The sequence below is a fragment of the Salmo trutta genome, chromosome 36 (assembly GCF_901001165.1).
Source record: "Salmo trutta chromosome 36, fSalTru1.1, whole genome shotgun sequence".
NCBI classification, from domain to species: Eukaryota; Metazoa; Chordata; class Actinopteri; order Salmoniformes; family Salmonidae; genus Salmo; species Salmo trutta.
Window position 1 is genome coordinate 22,619,886 of NC_042992.1, and position 22,137 is coordinate 22,642,022.

The window sequence follows — 22,137 nt, forward strand, 5'->3', positions numbered from 1 at the left end:
AACAGTCTATGACTTGGTTGACTGGAGTCTTTGACAATTTTTTGGTCTTTCCTCTGACACCACCTAGCATATAGGTCCTGGATGGCAGGAAGCTTGGCCCCAGTGATGTACTGGGCAGTACGCACTATCCTCTGTAGCGCCTTACGGTCGGATGCCGAGCAGTTGCCATACCAGGTGGTGATGCAACCAGTCAGGATGCTCTCAATGGTGCAGCTGTAGAACTTTTTGAGGATCTGGGTACCCATGCCAAATCTTTTCAGTCTCCTGAGGGGGAAAAGGTGTTGACGTGCCCTATTCACGACTGTCTTGGCGTGTATGGACCATGATAGTTTGAAACTCTCGATCCGCTCCACTACAGCCCCGTCGATGTTAATGGGGCCTGTTCGGCACCCCTTTTCCTGTAGTCCACAATCAGCTCCTGTCACGTCCTGACCATAGAGAGCCCTTGGTTCTCTATGGTGTAGTAGGTCAGGGCGTGACTAGGGGGTGATTTAGTATGTCTATTTCAATGTTGGTGCTAATATGGTTCCCAATTAGAGGCAGCTGTTTATCGTTGCCTCTGAGTGGGGAACATATTTCGGTAGCTATTTCCGCACCTGTGTTTTGTGGGATATTGATTGTTTGTTAGTGTGTTTGGGCACTACGTCCTCACGGTCTTTGTGAGTTTTGTTATTTTGTTTTGTTAGTTTCACTTAAATAAATATGTGGAACTATACTCACGCTGCGCCTTGGTCCGACCATTTTCAAGAACGTGACAGCTCCTTTGTCTTGCTCACGTTGAGGGAGACGTTGTTGTCCTGGCCCCACACTGGCAGGTCTCTGATGTCCTCCCTATAGGCTGTCTTATCGTTGTCAGGCCGACCACTGTTGTGTCATCAGCAAACTTAATGATGGTGTTGGAGCCGTGCTTGGCCACGCAGTCGTGGGTAAACAGGGAGTACAGGAGGGGACTAAGCATGCACCCCTGAGGGGCCCCCGTGTTGTGGATCAGTGTGGCAGATGTGTTGTTGCCTACCCTTACCACCTGGAGGCGGCCTGTGAGGAAGTCCAGGATCCAGTTGCAGAGGGAGGTGTTTAGTCCCAGGTTCCTTAGCTTAGTGATGAGCTTTGAGGGTACTACGGTGTTCAACGCTGAGCTGTAGTCAATGAACAGCATTCTCACATAGGTGTTCCTTTTGTCCAGGTGGGAAAAGGCAGTGTGAAGTGCGATAGAGATTGCGTCATCTGTGGATCTTTTGGGGCGGTATGCGAATTGGAGTGGATCTAAGGTTTCTGTGATGATGGTGTTGATGTGAGCCATGACCAGCCTTTTAAAGCACTTTATCGTTGCCTCTGAGTGGGGAACAGGGCGTTGGTCATTTCGGCAGATTACCTTCGCTTTCTTGGGCACAGGGACTATGGTGGTCTGCTTGAAACATTTAGGTATTACAGACTCAGTCAGGGAGAGGTTGAAAATGCCAGTTGGTTCCAGGAAAGTTCTGTATGTCTGCCCGAGGCCTGGAGATGAATGCCTGGCATCACTTTAAATCTCCAACAGACTAAACCATGTACTAGCTAAGTACTAGCTAAGTACTAGATAAGTACTAGCTGAATTGTCTGTGTCTGTTTTTAAAGACATCAGTAATGTAACCAGTAGAGAGGCCACTGCCAGATGCTCCTGCTGACGATGTCTGGTAGATAAATAGCCTGGACTGACAAACTTTGGGGAGCAGAATTTAGCTCCTCGTATGTCTTTTGTCAGCTGAGAACCTTTTATTTCCCATTTTTGTAAACGCTTCAACTAGAAACATTTCCCTAATTGTCCCACTTCTCCCTTAATTTAGAGAATTTGGAGTGCATCTGCAAGACTTCATCCACAGAATGACAAGCATTCAAACATAGTTCTTCCTTTTCCATTTCTCCTCTTGTCTTTCTCCTCTGGCTCCAAGAGCCTGCAGGCTGCAGTCAGTCAGACACACACACACACACAGTAACACACAGTGGGTCTAATTGTGATGAGGAGGAAGTACTTGATGGTGATGGCTGCCAGCTGCATCCTGTGACCGTCATTCTGATCCCACATTTGTCTCTGTCATCTCCAAGATCCCTCCGTCCGTCCGCCTGCCGCCTGCACGTTCCCGCCCGCCTGCCCGCCTGACCGCACATCCACATAAAAGACATTGGCAGCCTCCGCCACAAGCTCCAGGAAGTCCGCGCTTTGTACCCACACATGGCATATCGATGTGCCCACCCTCCCACCATAACAACCCACCAGGCACTCTCCCACTACCCACCACCCATCCATTCTGGTCAGGGGTAAAACTAATCTTAGACTTGTCTGTCCATCTCTGGGTGTCTAGTCAGAGCGGAGTAGAGTGGGCACTTCAGATGCCAGCTGGCTGGCAGGATGGCATAGACATAGCAGCCACAGATCCCTGCCACCACCACATCATGGTTTGGTCCTGAAGCTAAGGGGCCTGCTCCCCTCTCCTCTGCTCCCAACATCTGCCCTGACGATCGGGCAACGAGCCATGCCAGCTGGGCATATTCATGATACCGGACGGATCAGGCTCGGCCTTCTATACGTACTGCCAACGTCACTCAGCTCATTCCACAGCCCCCTTCTTTTCTCTCCCTCTCCCCTTCATTAGTCCTCTTTCCATTCCCTTCCCCTTCCTTTCTCCCTGTCCCTGTCCCCGCCCTCCATCCTGGGTAGGACTATTAGGGAAGTGACTAGTTTGTAATTCGTTGCCCGTTGCTCTGCACTGCAGTGAATGGGCACCAAAGGTGTGCCAGGTAAAATTAGCACCACCTCCTGATTACCCCTTTAACCTTTAGGGTGTCTCTTGGAGTGAGAGAGCGAAAGAGAAGTGTGTGTGTGTGGGGGGGGGGGGGTGATCAGGAGGAAGAGAAAGTTGCTGCTCAGTGTTTAGTTAACAAAGTGCCTTTCAATGGATTCTCTCTCTCATATCTCTGATGTTGCAAAAATGACTAGTTCAGTTGTAACTCCTCAATATGATACAAGCATTTCACTACACGCGCATTAACATCTCCTAACCATGTGTATGTGACAAATAAAATGTGATTTGATTTGATGCTCTGTAATGCTGTTTTGCCCTTGAGAATCCTTGAGCCCGACATTATTCTCTTTCAAAAATGTTTTAGGCTCTGAAACATGGCAGAGCGACTATTGCCAAGGACCTGGCGAAGGTCCTATGCGTTGTGTATTTGTGCGTGTCAATAAATCACATCGGGAGCATATGCTGCATATTATCCTCCAAGAAAACATTGGCCAATTTCCAATTTTTTTATTCCACTTCGCTTCTTGATGAATCGCTAGTATCGAAACCTCAAACCTGGGTCTGCATATATTAAGCTTTTTAGAGTCCACATGAGTAGTCATATTCATTGTGATCTAAAAGGTAAGAACTGATCCTAAACCAGCACTTTCGTCGCTTGATAGGGCCTCTGGTTCTTGGGCACCAGTCCTGTACTTCCAAAATGAGGGGTATCAAGGTAGCAGCAGACCCCAGGCTGGGATTCAGCATCATGGCAGGCCTCTAAAGATGTATTCCCCTGCGTCTGGTGCTGCTGCAGCTGTTGTGAAGGCTAGTCTCTCTCCCTCTCTTTCTCTCTCCTGTGAAGGCTCCCTAAGCCATTCAGAACAGGAATCCATCAGGCCCAGGGGTGAGTTATAGTGACAGTAGCAGACCACCACAATGTTATAGCACTGAGAGGACCACAGATTTATTCAACCAGAACTACCCTCCCTGTCTTTTCCTCTCCTCTCTTCCCCTCCTCTTTTTTCTTCTTCTCCAGGATGGCATTTGAAAGGAAGCAGAGGGGGGCTATCTATCTATACTGCCTGCAACAAACACACACTCAGCATGTGGTGCATGCTCCTTTAACCTTGTGCTCTGACAGTGCGTTTACGTATAGTTTGATACCGCACAATGATAGCAACACGCACATGCATGTGCACCTAGACATGAATTGACTTTGCACTTGTGGTAGTCAAGATCTGGACCATCCACATAATAAGAGCCCATGTTCTAAGGGTCCCTCAAGTAGCCTACTTCTTTGGCCCTGTCTTCCCCTTGAGTGACTTCAAAGTGTTCTGCTTAACCCTTCCCAGGTCTTGAACATCCTCAATAAGGCTACATTTAGCACTTCTTTCAATGTAGGCTAATCTTTCACAGGCTAAATTGAATTATATGGTTTAGACCGTTACTAAATATGCAGTAGGTCCATTTTTGTATGCATTAGTATTTGGTTAGCCAAAATTCTGCACATAACCAATAGCCTACGAGAAAACAATGTCATTGTCCAGCTGTGCTGGTTTATATCGCAGTGATCTGTTCATACATAGTGAGGGAGGGAGCTTGTGCTGTAGCCTAGTGAGTTTGTTTGTCCTGGAGTCATACTGTATACCACTGGTGGCTCTCTGTGAATGTCGGCTCGTTTATCTCTATCAACCAACCCCACCACTCTACCGCACGTCAGTAAATGAAAAGCTTTTCCGTCGAGCTTTAGTGGCTGTTTAAAGACTACTCTGTGATCCTTGCGTCTCGGACCAATCTCGCCCCGTTTTTTAATATTTCCCTCGTTCCTCTCCTCCCCTCCCTCTTCTCTCTCTCATATTATGTGTGGACAGAGCGACGGTGTTTCTCTCAGCCCGGATGTGTTGTAGACACGCGTTTTCCAGAGGTGCGGTTATAAAGCGTCCGTTATTTATCCGACTCTACTTTTAACTGTTCTCCTTTTCAGTAAGGAACTGCTAGGCGAGCCTCACGCGCACGGCAGGCAGCAAGACAATCAAATCAAGGACTGATCCCTTATGTTTGCTCTGAATCGAATTTTCATCTTTCATTGAACTATGACATTGCTTCAGCCCTGCTCTCTGGATTAATTCCTATGTAATCGTTGTTTGTCCCCCCCCCATCTCGTCCAATATCTGTCTCCAAGTGTAGGCTAAGCTTGTTCAGTGGTCATGGGGTGTATAATTTCATTTTTACCTAGGCTGGTGAGGGTCTTGACGGTTGTGTAAAAGCGGATACCCCGTGGATTTATGGTCTTCACAGACAAAGAGCCAGCGAAGGGAAACTAGTGGAAGTTTGAGACCAGGAAGAATGCAGGCGACGTGTTGGTGTGCGGTGTTACTCCTGACGCCAGCGGTTTACCTGGTGAGTAGTGGTTTTGTTTGTGTTTATAAATACTTTGTCGTTTCATTGTTGTCTCGGTGTTTTGTGGTCTTTCAATGACACATTTTATTAAAATCTCATGTGTAAAAACGATTTCTTATGAAATGCACCTCACTGACAGAACTATTGAAGCCAACTCTTCACTTCAGGGACATGTCCTGTCCATTGCATAAAAACATTCCGTCGTCCTGTATCGGGGTATTGGGAGGAAATACAACTTTTTAAATTCCACATCATCATGACTGAGACATGGCGGAACGTGAGTTTTAAAAACAGACTATTTAACAATTACTGTATGCGTTTCTATTTGATCACTGTGGTCTATGGTCCAATTAACTAATTAGTCCAATTAATTTTCAAAATGAATATTTTTGGTTATAAGACTAAATAATTATTTAATATTTGACTGATAATTTTTTTAAACACGTGTCAAAGAAATAACACATTTAAAGTGTCAAATTAAAACATTGTTTCCCGCACACTAGCTGAAAACGGACACGATTGTGCTGCAGTTCCAACAAACCGTCTCATGGGGGCGTCATAGCGAACCAAAAACGACCGGCAGGTGCGTCTGAAGGCTACACGTCAACCTGAAGGATCCTTTCAAATTCTCCGTTTCTCCTTTTGATTTTGGCAGTAAGGCTTTTTCCTCTCAGTCCGCCACATGAAAAATGATCCCAGTCATAGCAGTTATAATACACACAACATGGAGGAGAGTTGTTTGGCGCGTGGCCCGGACAACCCAGCTCCATCTTGCTGATCTCAAAGCGAGCATAATGTGATAACATTTAACTTATGCTAGGACATTGAGTGGAAAGAAAACACAGGTTTCTCATGCACCAAAGTTTTGTTAAAAAGTAACAGGAAGACTCTCTGATATATATATAAAAAAGCATGCCACTTAAATATTTCAAATAAAGTCACTTTCCAAGTAGGCTATATTATCATTTGCAAAAAATAAAATGAACGCACACGCTTTCGTGTGAGTTCTGCAGACACCTTGAGGAGAGTAGCCTAATGCCTTCACACAAAATGTTGCCTAAGCTTCTGTTCCCTACCCTAACCCAGATAACTTGGCACTAAGACTAGCGGATGCCACATCATACACCTAAATGAATCCGCCTTTGATTCTTACTGGAATTGAGCGGGGATTCTCTCCCTTCACTCGCTCAGTCTCTCTACGCAACTCAAAATACATGTTTATTCCTTTAAGAGGCTATTGGTATCAGGTCTACTGCAGCACTGTGTCAAACTATACTGTCCGGTGTTAAAATGAATGTAAGTCAAATGTTTTGTAATATACAGTTCGCAACACCCACACGCACAAGCGCGCGCGCACACACACCCACACACACACACACGCACACAAAATGGATAGGCTTCTGTCTATTTCCTTTGAACTTACCACAGGACATTTTTCCCCAACACATTTTAGATTTCACGAAATACGCCTATTTCAACTGGCTTCTCTTACAACTGTCCTATTGACATTTCAATAATGGTTCGAATTATTTCATCTGCATAATCCTCACGCAAAACGACATTTATTCAAACTAAAATTATTCTAATCAAGCGAATTAATTTACTGGTTGTTTTCTATCGGCTTGACGGAATAGGGTTTAATTGCGTAGCCAATTTAAATTTAAATTCAGAAAAACAGGTCGTTGTTAGTTGTCCGTGGGGTATTATTTTTACACATTATCTAAAATGAGTCTGAAAACTTCCATGGCGCGTTGGGCTATGCTTAAAATGTAAGCATATAGATAGGCCTACAAAGGGTTTTACAATTTGTGCCACATTTATAGGAAGATATCCTATGTAATTATTAAGAGTGAGGTTTTAATCAATTCCACAGAATTATACTAATTGGAGTGTGCTCAGGACCTATAGAATTCAAAAAATCTCGCAACATTTAGTAATCATAATAAAATACATTTAAATGTAATCTATATTTTGCGTTACACATGGGCTTATTTGATATGGGCTTTGGTAAGGATACAGCTAGAATATCTTGTAGGATATGAACACCCAACATCTCAGATGCAACATATAGACCAAAGCATGACCTGTAATTTACGCTATAAATGTTTCTTCACTGTAAACATAAAATCACCGATTTTATAGGCCAAAGTACATTTCCCTGTGTAAAGGAATTTTATCGTATAATAGATTAGGCACCTTAGAATCATTTCCCCCTTGTTATTTGACCTCTTCACGCATAGAATTCCACCTCTGAATTTCAATCAAACGAGTCATGGAGCATTATCAAGTGGGTTTTCTCCTTCAGTACCGGGAGCTGTCCATGGTGCTGATATTCATGACCGTTGTTTTACTCGCCTTAAAACAGCCGGGTAGAATGAGTCCCAATTGAACACATCATTGCAGTGGGAAGCAAATGTTTTAAAAGTCCGTTTTGTTCATTCAAACCAATGAAGATGTAGGCTTGATGATGAAACCTGAATTCACATAGGCCTAATAGTTCGAAATAACAAATTTGCCAAGTGCCATTTGACACTTTTCAACATTTTCCCCGCCCTGAAATGGTTTGTCAATTTTGGCATAGGCCTAGGACTACTTAATTTTACATTTGTGGAAAAGTTTGTTTTTTATCCATTTTTTTTATCAATACAACGCAATATGCATATTCCATGGTAGGATTTATTTAGTATATATATATATATATATATATATATATATATATATATATATACACACACACACACAAATTGATTAGGATTTTTTTTACATAATGATATTGGCTGCAGATTTTGGGATGAAAATGTAGTCTTTGTAATGTATAGCCTAGGTTCAATTTGTCTTTTGCTTCATAAAAAAGGTAGACCTTTTTCAGTCGACTGTAAAGAGATGAACATCTTTGATTATATTGTCTTATAGTTACGAATTGGTTAATGTTAGTTTAATTCTACACCTGGATATATGCTCTCTCCATGTCTGCGCTCCACTAAACCGAGATGATTCTTTTCCAGACAGTTAAACTGTCGGGTTTATCCATACCTACGGGGATTACTGTTGAACTTTGACGGTTTTATTTCGTGTTAAAAGCTCTTGTCTCGTCTCTAAGCCTCTTGTCTGAGCGGGGCGCGCCTTGACCTGGATAACACTGTGCTCGCTCTGAAGAACAGTTGATGCAGGTGTTCAGTGGTATAATACAGCGCACGCCTCTCCGCGAGGGCGGCATTCACAAATGAATATGGTCACCTATGGCTAGAAAATGTAATTAAAATAGGATTGTATTCATTATTCGGCTGAGTTGGGAGTTGTCGGTGCCCTCCTAGGTGCGTGTGTGTGTGTGTGCTTGCGTGTGTGTGTGTGTGTGCGTCCAGTACAACCCAGTCAGATAGTTGACATTCTTTTAGGGGGATTTTGCTCCCAGCAGAGTGACTGCTGATGATACTCTGATGACTGACAGCTAGTGTGAACAACAGCATGTTCTCTGGCCCTATGACTGGTAGCAGGGTGGCTCCTATTGCTGCAACACAGGGCTGTCAGTGACTGGCAGGTGTGTGTGTGTGTGTGTGGGGGGGGGGGGGGTCTCGGCTAAGTCTCACTTCCTCTAAAGGGGCAATGAGGAGGCTCTGTTGCTGAGGGACAGACAGACACACAGACATAATGACTCCTAAATGGCACCTTGTTCCCTAAATAGTGCACTACTTTAGGCCAGGCATATTACAACTACACCATCATTGTTTAACAGGCTGGAGAGACACCGACAGTGCTGCATCCTAAATGGAACTCTATTCCCTGTATAGTGCACTATGTTTGGCCAGCCTCTCACCATTGTTTGTTAGTGGAGCTGTGAAGATTCAAGTACCGCAATATTTTTTCCATGGCAAAAATGAAAACACGAAGAAGACCAAACTCTTTGGTTCTTTTAAAAACCTGATGTATGTAAAATATTGTGCGCTATAGCTTGGAATATGCATACATGTGACTCTGGATGACATTTACATTTTAGTCATTTAGCAGACGCTCTTATCCAGAGCGACTTACAGTAGTGAATACATACATTTCATTTCATTACATGCATTTTTGTTTTTTGTACTGGCCCCCCGTGGGAATCGAACCCACAACCCTGGCGTTGCACACACCATGCTGGTGTTGCAAACACCATGCTCTACCAACTGAGCCACAGAGTGCTGTTGAGGCTACTGTAGACCTTCATTGCAAAACAGGATATATTTATTAATATTTCACTATTTAAATTTTTATGCAATTCACTGAGGATGGTCCTCCCCTGAGGAGCATCTACTGGTGTACAATAGGGTTGAACAACTGTCCTACAAAATCGACCCTAATCCTCACTAATCATGGAACAGTAATGACAATGGTCCAGTTGTCGTGAACCGTGCACCAGGCTCCAGGTTTAAACTGCTATGTGTGGTCTGTGTCTCAAATTATTGCAAAACTTGTAATACAGTGCATTCGGAAAGTATTCAGACCCATGACTTTTGGATTAAATCGTTTTTTCCCCCTCATCAATCTACACACAATACCCCACAATGACAATGCAAAAACAGGTTCTTAGAAATTTTCGCTAATGTATTAAAAATAAAAAACTGAAATATCCCTTTTACATAAGTATTCAGATCCTTTACTCAGTACATTGTTGATGACAACATAGCTAATGAAGTGTGTTTGCAACATTAGGGCTGTTAAATCCGTTTAGTGCTTTGTTTCCTTGCCACAATACTAACAAGTATTGCGACACTGGTATCGTCCCGGCCCTAATTGTTAGTAGTATTAAACCATCATAACATGCTGGAGATGTTGAGACCAGCCCTGCCATAGCAAGCAGTCAGCACAGTGGGAGAGGGATTGTCACACACAGATCAGTGTATGGGGAAATACTGCTTGCATTTGAGTCTTGTCAGACAATATTACATTACATCAGCAAAGAACGGAAATCAGTCCAATTGTGATTCTGTCCTTTCATTGAACACAAATTACGTTATCATTTTTGTCAGCCATTTTCATTCCCATTTATTGGGAAATATACAGATGTAGGATCTTAATTTGATCACCCTGTTGCAAGACAACTTCCCTAAACTGTAGCACTACCTTTATCCAGAAGTCCACATACTGTAGGCCGAGAGCAGAGCCGTAAAGGGGCATGGCCGAGAGTTCAGTCTCTTAGCACACAGCACTATAACCCTCTTAAACCCCCAGCCTCATCACAGCACAGCCAAGTGGTCCGCTAGCAGCTATGTTACATGTGAATTAACAGTGAAGGATCTACTTTAACTGAGGAACTCAAGTAGCTCTCGACCAGCATTACAATACAACGAATTGTCTCCATGCCCGTTGACCATCCACCGCAATCACATTATCTTTGATGGAAATCACACTTTAAGAGGAATCTGTTATTACTGTGAATATTTCCTAGAAATGACTCTTCATATTTCTATGTATGTATCTGTTATTAATTAATATCAATACGTCAGCATTATGATGTATTGTCAGTTGTTTGGCTCCTTGATATAGCTGAGGTCTTATATGGTGTACACATGTAATTACATAGTACACTTCATACTCAACATACAATTTTGGTAGATTTTTGATTGAGTTTTCATGAAATGTGAATTCTACTAATTACTTTGTTTTTGGGTTTAAATCTAGGTTTAAATGTGAAGGGGGAAAAATATGCTTTAAGTTGAATTAACTTGGTATATATCCCATTTAGACTCTAAAAACATGCTTCAGTTCAGTACTGCTGACCTTTGACCCTTCGATCAGAGACTGGAAGTGTCTCAGAAGAGAAACCCCCCACCTGTGTGTGTGTGTGTGTGTGTGTGTGTGTGTGTGTGTGTGTGTGTGTGTGTGTGTGTGTGTGTGTGTGTGTGCCTCAGAAGACCCCGTGGTGCACCTCTGTAATTCACACCTCAAGGTGACCTGACTCTGCTGTGCTCCTCTACTGAACTGCTCTTGTGGTCCACTGATGATGACACACCTGGTGGTCCACTTATGATGACACATGTGACCTGGGGGCAACACTCCTTTCTCCTTTATCAACCCTTCTCTGTCTCCCTGGACCAATAACACCCTGCATAGGAGACAGTAAGCTGTGTGTGTGTATACTTGACCTTGGTTTGGGGCAGAAAATTGATGATAATGGTCTATAGTTGTTGGAATCGCCCCTTGACGGGCGTTGGTTAATTTTTGACTGCATGGATCATTACAGTTTTGTTTATTCAAATCCTATTGGGGGAAGCTGGCAGATATTTACAGCTCATTTTGTCATCTTTTATGGTGTTTTAATTTGGAAGTCTTTCCTTGATGACCGGACCCCTAACCTGCCCATACCATCTAAACAACCAAAACAACCCTGACCCCTGACTGTGAAGGCACTTGGGATCTGACACTATCTGTCTCTGGGTGTGTGTGTGCGTGTGTGCATTTTTGCGGGCATCCATGTCTGCTCGTACACATGCGTTCTATGTGATTAATGACAACAGCCTCCATCTTTCCCCACCGTGCACTGCTCTAGTTTTTCAATCACATTCAGAGGTCTAGGGTCATATTTGGAGCTAACCACTGAAGGGCATTGACTGTTTCTGTGAAATATAATTGAGGCCTGGCCTGACCTGAGGTTTGATCCTCTGGGGGACTCTGGGGGACTTCTGTCTGCTCCACTACTCTGCTATTCTCTGTCTGGGAACTGTGGGAAGTCTACCTGCAGCCTCTTGATAGGAGGAGCTTTGTAGCAGACCTACCTGGGTTCAAATACTATTTTTATTATTTCAAATACCTTATCTGTGCTTGATCGAGCTTGCCTGGCACATTGGAACCAATGGAATAGTTCCAACATTTTAAACCCCCACCCATCTGGTACACCTGGCAGGCTAGAGCAGAAACCCCCACCCATCTGGTACACCTGGCAGGCTAGAGCAGAAACCCCCACCCATCTGGTACACCTGGCAGGGTAGAGCAGAAACCCCCACCCATCTGGTACACCTGGCAGGATAGAGCAGAAACCCCCACCCACCTGGTAAACCTGGCAGGCTAGAGCAGAAACCCCCACCCATCTGGTACACCTGGCAGGGTAGAGCAGAAACCCCCACCCATCTGGTACACCTGGCAGCGTTGAGCAGAAACCCCAACCCACCTGGTACACCTGGCAGGATAGAGCAGAAACTCCCACCCATCTGGTACACCTGGCAGGATATAGCAGAAACCTCCACTCATTTGGTACACCTGGCAGTCTTGAGCAGAAAAAAATACCATCTTTCAAAATATCAAAAATATTTTGAATAGGGTTTGAACCCAGGGCTGCTTTGTAGAGTTGTAGTGTTGTAGAACTGTAGAGCTGTAGAGTAGAGCTGCTTGGTAAATTGTTTCTAAAGGCAGGAAATGAATGAGATGACCCACTGACAACCTGCTTTACACGGCCAGAGTTACTCTGAGGACGAGTCTGAAGTTTCTTTAGTGCTCTGAAAAGATAATTGTGTTTTGAAAGCTTAAAGGGAAGTTTTTGTTGTTGGCAGAAGCATTCAACAATCTCTATCGACATTGCTAGCGCTGCCTGTATTTAATTTTCAAGCTGGGTTTTCTGGAAATAGCCCTTGTCTTGCCTCTTGCCTCTGTCCTGTTTCACAGTATCCTTCCTTAGGCATGGTTGGTTGTTGTAACATGCCAGCACCAGCATATGCATGGAAGAAAACAAAGGCATTCAGTAGACTGGGAGTTGTTCCTGCCTTAGTGAATAGCTGTAGTGAATGTGTGTTGACTAGTGATGGCATTTGTACCTAACAGCAGTAGTGATGGATTGCATAAGCCCGCTGATGGGCTTGATTGACCACTTTAACAGAGCAGAGATCAGACGCTCTCGCTTGACTGGGTCTATGTGGCAGGGAGCGGATAGGGGAAGGGGAGGGGGGAAGGGGGGGAAGCACTCCTGCTTCGCTGGGTCTAGGAAGAGGGGAAGGGACAGGAGAGAAGGGGAGGAGGGGTGTAAACTTCCGTCCCTGCAACACACCAGTGGTGATGGATCTATCCACAGGGCCGTGTCTGCCGCACCGTCCGAGATACACAGCTACAGGCCAGAAGTCCGTTGATGGGACTTATCTTCCTGATCTTTCACCTTCAGTAACAGAGACTGGCCATGGGGAGCACTAGCTCCATTCAAGCTTCAGGGTACGTTTCCATACCCTGGTTAAACCACACTGAACAATGTGTCCATGGCAAGAGCAGCGTTCATGCTGGTTTAATCAGGCTACGTTTGGAAGAGCTTTAAGAAAAAATCCATGAGGGATGAACACATGTCCAAGTAACGGTAAATGCCGTGTCTGTCTGTCTGTTGGCAGAATAGCACTGCACCTTGGGTTTAAAGTTTTTTGGTTGCACCCTCTCCTCCAGACTAGCCCATAGAAACATATTTCATAACAGATTCATACATGGAAAAACTGTTTTTTTAACTGCTACCAGGGTACCTTCAGATTAATCTTGTGGAGCTTGTGGGCATCCTAGAGCAAAACAACAGACACGTATGTGTTCGTGAGAGTCTCACCTTTCCATATTGGTGTGTAGAAAAAACTGTTCAGATGCAACAGACGTTTTCGTGAGAATACGGATTTTCGGGATGTCTTGTGGTCTGACCAACACCGTTGTAGTTCAGTCACCTTCCAGGTCACCATTGGTGGATGAGGTGGATTGAGGTGCAGCCCATGCAACAAAACTAAACATATCTCTAGTTTAAACAGACAGATTTTGACGGGGATTACTTAATCATCTTTGTTCCTAGGTGGAACATAAAGCTTCCATGAGAGAGCACCACTGCTACCGATTTGATGCCTTTTTGGGAATGGTTTTCCAGGCTAGTCATGACAGGATTGTGCTTTACATTTACAGGTCATTCCTAGGTAATAGTCTTGTAGATGTTGTTTCTATGTACATTCTAGATCATTTAGTAAGTGTCCCTAATAGCAGCCTCTTCCTTGTTTAGTGCACTATATTTGACCAGGCCCTGGTTTACAGTAAATTACATTCCTCCACTGAATCAGTTGCTTGTCCTCTCCTCTGCTTGTTAAAGTCATGTTTCGGTCTTAATCAAGCTTAATCAACCAGAGTCATCACACTGTCACAACTGTAATCATTGATCAGGGAGACTAACCACAGTCCGTCTGTGTGGCCTTGGTACTACCGTCCATTCAGCTCCTCTCATGATCATGTCTCCATCTCTGTGTGTGTGTGCATGCTCCTTAATCAACTTAATCAATTAACTTCCGTTGTGATACCACTTCTTGTTTCGACCTCTGAGTTATCAAGATCCAGGAAAATTTGATTAAGAGAGAGGAAATTTGAAGCACTTGAGCATCTCTCTCTCTCACCCCCCTGATTTTTGTGAATATTTTCTGAGGAACTGTCACGGTTGTCGTAAGGAGGAGTGGACCAAAGTGCATCGTGTGTGTCGTTCCACATTTTATTTACACTGTGAAACTATGCAATACATAAATAAACTGAATGACAAAAACAAACCGTGACGCAGAGTATAAACATGCACTACTCAAAAAACAATCTCCCACAAACCCAGGTGGAAAAAACCCTACTTAAGTATGATCTCCAATTAGAGACAATGACGACCAGCTGCCTCTAATTGGAGATCATCCTAAACAAAACCCCAACATAGAAATACAAAACTAGAACCTGAACATAGAAAACATAGAAAAAAACGTCACACCCTGACCTACACTACCATAGAAAATAACATCTTTCTATGGTCAGGACGTGACAGTACCCCCCCCAAAGGTGCGGACTCTGACCGCACCTAAACAAAACAAAAAACACAGGGAGGGTTAGGGAGGGTGACCAATGTCTATGGCGGCTCTGGTGCAGTACTCAGAACCTTCTCATCCCGCGATTCCTCCAGCAGAGGAGGCGGCTCCGGTTCGGGGTGTAACCCCTGCTCCGCCCGCTGATCCCTCCCCTTTTGTGTCACCGGACTGTGGATCATCACCGGAGGTTCTGGACTGCGGACCGCCCCTGGAGATTCTGGACTGCGGACCGCTGCTGGAGGTTCCGGACTGCGGACCGTCGCCGGAGGTTCCGGACTGGAAAGACACACTGGAGGCCTGATGCGTGGGACTGGCACAGGTGGCGCCAGACTCTTAACACGCATCTCAGGGCGAGTGCGGGGAGCAGGAACAGGACACACCGGACTGGGCAGGCGCAGTAGAGACCTGATGCGTGGGGCTGGCACAGGTGGCGCCAGACTGGTGACACGCACCTCAAGGTAAGCACGAGGAGTTGGCTCAGGTCTCCAACCTGACTCCACCAATCTCCCCGTGTGCCCCCCCAAATTATTTTTTGGGGCTGCCTCTCGTGCTTCCCTTGTTGCTGTGCTCTCGCTGCCTCCACCTGTTCCCATGGGAGGCGCTTTTCTATTGCCCCTAAATCCTCCAAAGCCCTGGATATACTCCTCCTTATCTCCTCAATAGTCCACTGGTCCATACCACGCTGCTTGGTCCTTTGGTGGTGGGAGATTCTGTCACGGTTGTCGTAAGGAGGAGCGGACCAAAGTGCAGCGTGTGTGTCGTTCCACATTTTATTTACACTGTGAAACTATGCAATACATAAATAAACTGAATGACAAAAACAACAAACCGTGACGCAGAGTATAAACATACACTACTCAAAGAACAATCTTCCACAAACCCAGGTGGAAAAAACCCTACTTAAGTATGATCTCCAATTAGAGACAACGAGGACCAGCTGCCTCTAATTGGAGATCATACCAAACAAAACCCCAACATAGAAATACAAAACTAGAACCTGAACATAGAAATAGAAAACATAGGGGAAAAACCCTGTCAAGCCCTGACCTACACTACCATAGAAAATAACATCTTTCTATGGTCAGGATGTGACAGGAACATTGAATGTACCATTGGATCTGTGTGGTATTTTTTGTGCTAGCTATTTCTACATGGCACATTGAATACAACTATTGCATATTGAAGACCATTTGACCAAATAAAAAAAGAAAAAAAAAGAGGTGAAGAGGAAATTCATTGAGGATTAAATTGCAGGTTTCAGGGAGAGAAGGGAGAGAAAATGAAAAGAGGGAGAGAATATTGGAGAAAGGAGGAGGAGAGGAGGAGGAGGACAGCGGCGGCGTGGCTTTTGATTGTCATGTTGCTTCAATTATTGCACTGTTTGTGAGCATCCAGTTTGTTGTCGTTGACACCCGTAAGTGTGTGTCAGCTTGTGTTGGTTTCAACAGTCTGACTGTTTGTATTTTCGCTGTCACTCCAGGCAAACGAGCAGCACATTAATGCATCAGACTGGAAGCGGATCTGATTGGTGGAGTTGTACCTTCATGATTTAGAATAGAATAATGAACAATAAAGTCTATACGTGTAACAGCAAACTGACACACTACTGCTGTTATTAAAGGGGTAGTTCACAAAAATTACAAGATTATGTACTTGTTTCCTTACCTTGTAAGTAGTCTATGACAATGACGGAATGCAATCCACACGTTGGATTTGTTTACCTAGCCACTATCACCAACTGCGGAAATAAATAATCAGTTTTGTGAACTATCCCTTTAAGCTGAAGTATTTCTTTAAGCTTAGGTTGAGTTATTATCTGCTGATAATACATCTACCCACGTCAGAAAGTGTATGCTGACCTCGTATTATAACTCAGAGCTGTTATTGATTAGCTTATCACTTATAGGCTGTTCCCAGAATACTCTTGTGTCAAGAGGTGATGCAATGAGTTTGAGTTGGAACAAATTGATCAGAACGAGTCTGGGGAACATTTGGTTTTTATTAGCTTTTTATAATGAGAATTTAATTACATTTACTACACACACTTATGTACTGATTATCTTAAAAATGCCTACCAATCAATATGTAACAGTGACGTATATTCACAGATTCCAAGAGAAGCCAGGCTTCCCACAAAAAAATGTGATCAATAAAAATTAAAAAAGTACAAAACATTGATCTTTCGTCTCTCTGAGTTTCATAATTTTCCTTAAATTCAAACGTGGCTATACCTGTCACACTGGAGAAATAATTTGAGAGATGAGTAGCTCATGTACAGTTGAAGTCGGAAGTTTACCAGTACATACACCTTAGCCAAATAAATTTTAACTCAGATTTTCACAATTCCTGACATTTAATCCTAGTAAAAATTCCCTGTTTTAGGTCAGTTAGGATCACCACTTTATTTTAAGAATGTGAAATGTCAGAATAATAGTAGAGAGAATTATTTATTTCAGCTTTTATTTCTTTCATCACATTCCCAGTGGGTCAGAAGTTTACATACACTCAATTAGTATTTGGTAGCATTGCTTTTAAATTGTTTAACTTGGGTCAAATGTTTTGGTTAGCCTTCCACAAGCTTCCCACAATAAGCTGGGTGAATTTTGGCCCATTCCTCCTGACAGAGCTGGTGTAACTGAGTCAGGTTTGTAGGCCTCCTTGCTCGCACACGCTTTTTCAGTTCTGCCCACACATTTTCTATAGGATTGAGGTCAGGGCTTTGTGATGGCCACTCCAATACCTTGACTTTGTTGTCCTTAAGCCGTTTTGCCACAACTTTGGAAGTATGCTTGGGGTCATTGTCCATTTGGAAGACCCATTTGCGACCAAGGTTTAACTTCCTGACTCATGTCTTGAGATGTTCCTTGAATATATCCACATAATTTTCCTGCCTCATGATGCCATCTATTTTGTGAAGTGCATCAGACCCTCCTGCAGCAAAGCACCCCCACAACATGATGCTGCCACCCCGTGCTTCACAGTTGGGAAGGTGTTCTTCAGCTTGCAAGTCTCCCCCTTTTTCCTCCAAACATAACGATGGTCATTATGGCCAAACAGTTCTATTTTTGTTTCACCAGACCAGAGGACATTTCTCCAAAAAGTACAATCTTTGTCCCCATGTGCAGTTGCAAACCGTAGTCTGGCTTTATTTATGGCGGTTTTTGTGCAGTGGCTTTTTCCTTGTTGAGCGGCCTTTCAGGTTATGTCAATATAGGACTCGTTTTACTATGGATATAGATAATTTTGTACCTGTTTCCTCCAGCATCTTCACAAGGTCCTTTGCTGTTGTTCTGGGATTGATTTGCACTTTTCGCACCAAAGTACGTTCATCTCTTGGAGACAGAACGTGTCTCCTTCCTGAGGGGTATGACGGCTGCGTGGTCCCATGGTGTTTATACTTGCGTACTATTGTTTGTACAGATGAAGGTGGTACCTTCAGGCATTTGGAAATTGCTCCCAAGGATGTACCAGACTTGTGGAGGAATACCATTTTTCTTGGCCGATTTCTTTAGATTGTCCCATGATGTCAAGCAAAGAGGAACTGAGTTTGAAGGTAGGCCTTGAAATACATCCACAGGTACACCTCCAATTGACTCAAATGATGTCATGTAGCCTATCAGAAGCTTCTAAAGCCAAGACATAATTTTCTGGAATTTCCAAGCTGTTTACAGGCACAGTCAACTTAGTGTATGTAAACTTCTGACCCACCAACTGACTTGCCTTAACTATAGTTTGCTAACAAGAAATTTGTGGAGTTGTTCAAAAACAAGTTTTAATGACTCAAACCTAAGTGTATGTAAACTTCCGACTTCAACTGTATCTGATGCTGTCTGGACAAAAAGAGTATGACATGTTGCCGCTGTGGTATTTCATTGATTGATGCCAGCGAGCACTTGGCATCTAAAATAATTTGCGTGTGATGTGTTGTTGTCCTCCTGCAGTAGCTAGCTAGCTAGCTAAATCAGGCCTTTCCTAAGCCATGGATGGAGATGGGGATTTGGACATAATTCTCCGTACAGGCCAATGATTATAACAGCGAATCTGATCGAACCATAAATTCATACATTGTGCCACTGGCCTGAGACGACTGAAGTTCAATATGTAGGATAGCTGTATATGTAGTAGACACACGTTCACTAGCTCCCTAACTTACCTGGTTCATTGTTGCCCATGCAAGGAAGTTAGGCTAGCAAGCATTTAAGCCAGGTAGCCTAGTCTATGACATCATAGACCATTTTGCCAAAAGGAAAGCGAGGAGGATGGCATTGTTGATACCCTACTTGTAGACTGAACACCAACATGTTTTTCTACTTGCGTGCACATGCACACACACACACAGAACATCTGGATCCATATTTACTCAAGTGTGCGGCACATATTATTGCTAGTGTAGTGACACATATCTTTAATCAAACATTGGTTGTAGGAAAGATTCCTAAATCTTGGAAAACAGCTTTTGTTTTACCACTCCTCAAGGGAGGTGATGGTAGTGAATTGGATAATTATGGGCCCATCTCTAAGCTCTCCTGTTTGGCAAAAATTCTAGAGTCATTGGTGAATAGGCAACTACAATCTTTTTTAACTGTTAACAATACTCTTTCTAGTAATCAATTTGGCTTCATACCTAAACACAGTCCTACTACGGCCACTGTACGTGTTGGAAATGATATTACTAATGCCCTAGATTATAGAAAGTACTGTGCCGCCTTGTTCATAAATTTGTCTAAAGCTTTTGACACTGTAGACCATGCGATACTTTTGGGTAAGCTGTCGTCAATAGAACTGGGATTGGATGCCTGTCGTTGGTTTCATGACTATCTAAAGGATAGAAGTCAGGCTGTTAGAGTCGACGGCATCCAGTCGGAGCCATTGGAGTTGGTTAAAGGGGTCCCACAAGGTTCTATTCTTGGTCCATTACTGTTCACTCTCTACATAAACAATATCGGTGATGAGATAAGAAAGTGACAAATTCATTTATATGCTGATGACACTAATGTACTCTATTGCTTCAACGGCTGACCAAGCATTATCACTATTGGAGACAGATTTTAAGATATTACAAGGGTCTTTTATACAGCTGAAACTTGTTTTAAATGCAAATAAAATACATTATATGATTTTTAATAGATTCAAAAAGTTGGTTGAAAATACACTTAGAGCTTAGATGGTTCTCAAATTAATCAGGTCTCCGCATATAAATACTTAGGGATATGGGATATGGTTGGATGATAAACTGTCTTTTTGTCATAATAATAATGGTCGGACCAAGGCGCAGCGTGAGTAGCGTTCCACATAATTTATTAGAAAGTGAAACTTTAGAAAAATACAAAACAAATAAAGAATAAACGAACCGTGACTACAATGAAACTACACATAAACAATATCCCATAACCCACAAGTGAAAAACAAGCTACTTAAGTATGATCCCCAATTAGAGACAACGATTACCAGCTGCCTCTAATTGGGAATCATGCAAATCACCCAAACATAGGAAAACTAAACAAGAACCCCACATAGAAAATAATAACTAGAAAAAAACCCTGTCACTCCCTGACCTACTCTATCATAAAAAATAAGAGCTTTCTATGGTCAGGATGTGACACTTTTAAAATGCATATTGACGAACTTTGTAAACGGCTAAAAATCCAGCTAGGCTTCCTCTATAGAAACAGGACATGTTTGTCCTCTACAAATAGAAGACAAATTGTGCAAGCTACTTTTATGTCTGTTATAGATTATGGGGATATTATCAACATGCATGCTATGGCATCAACACTTAAATCGCTGGATGCTACTTATCATTGCGCATTTAGGTTTATTACGGGTGCTAGCTACAGAACCCACCACTGTGTTTTATATCAAAATGTGGGTTGGACTTCGCTGTCCGTGAGACGAGAACAACATGCTCTCGTGTTTGTCTATAAAGCACTTCTGAATAAACTACCTTCTTATTTATCATCACTCATCAATATTAGAATTATAATTCCTAAAACCAGGTCTCAAGCATGGATTACACTTGAGGCCCATGCGATTTCCACAGAGTTGGGTATGGCTGCCCTTTCCTGTTACACTCCTTGCCTATGGAATAGCCTGCAGACTAAACTTAAACTATAGACTCTTGTCCCCCTTGCTCATTTTAAATATTTATTGGAGGATTTTTATTTTTGTATTGCTTGTAACTGTTTCGGGTAAATCAATTTCTTGTGCTGTTAGGGGAATAACCTATGTGTAAATGTAATCTGCTGCTGTATTTTTTTGTGTTATCTGTGATAATTTTGTTTGTCAGGTGTAGTTTCTTAATCATTGTACCTAAACTCTATGTGTAAACATGTATACGCAGGGCCCAGCTGTAAAAGAGACCTTGGTCTCAGTCTGTGTTTCTTGTTGGAATAAAAGTATAATAATAAAATCAGTACCATGGACAGCCACATGATATTTAGGAACATTGATTGGACTAAATGTGTTTTTGGTTTGTTTTCACTGTATTAAACTAAGCATATATAGCCTTGTTGATTTGATGATGTCTAAATGTTGAAGTTGAACTGGTGCTGGAATAGCGGCGGCAGTGCTCCTGTTGTCTTTGTGCTGACTTGCTTTAACTCTCCGTGGTTCTAAATCACTAGTTTAGTAAACTGTCAGAAACATTACCTTGCTTGACCATGCTGTAGGTCATGTAACTGTTTGTTACATGCAATATTTGCTTTGTGGACTTCAACGGACAGATGCTTGCTTTCTGGTTTTGCGATGAAACCAACGTGTGTGTAGTTGAATTTATTCCGCCACTGTGACTGTTGCCTTTTTGTTGTGTCGGCCTTATTGTATATCACGGTGGCGTATGAATGAATGGGTAATAGAGCAAACAACGCAATTATCAGAATGTAGGTTGTAATATGGCTGTTTTACTGGCTTGGCTTGGCTTCCTCAGTGACTATACCCAGGCACCGCTACTGATAAGTAAAACCAGCTACATACTTCTTTATTTCATGATTGTCTTCTTCAGTTGGAGAATTGAAGTGAGGACTCAAGCTGCAGGACCATGAAAGAGAAAACGATCTGCATGCACACACACACTGTGGAATTGACCATATCACTCCAGCATACAGCGAACGACAACACTACATTACTTCACTGAGCCTTTACAGCCCAGGAGATTCCAGGACTATTGATTT

General features: G+C 43.1%; 1 protein-coding gene across 1 annotated transcript in view; it reads left to right on the forward strand.

Annotated features, from left to right (window-relative positions):
- Positions 1–4,431: 4,431 nt before the first annotated feature.
- LOC115175663 (neurexophilin-1-like) overlaps positions 4,432–22,137 on the forward strand; it is a 48,779-nt gene continuing 31,073 nt past the window's right edge. Inside the window, exon 1 of the mRNA XM_029735074.1 lies at positions 4,432–5,162. Coding sequence (XP_029590934.1) covers positions 5,109–5,162 — 54 coding nt within the window. The 5' untranslated portion in view covers positions 4,432–5,108. The remainder of the gene's footprint in view (positions 5,163–22,137) is intronic.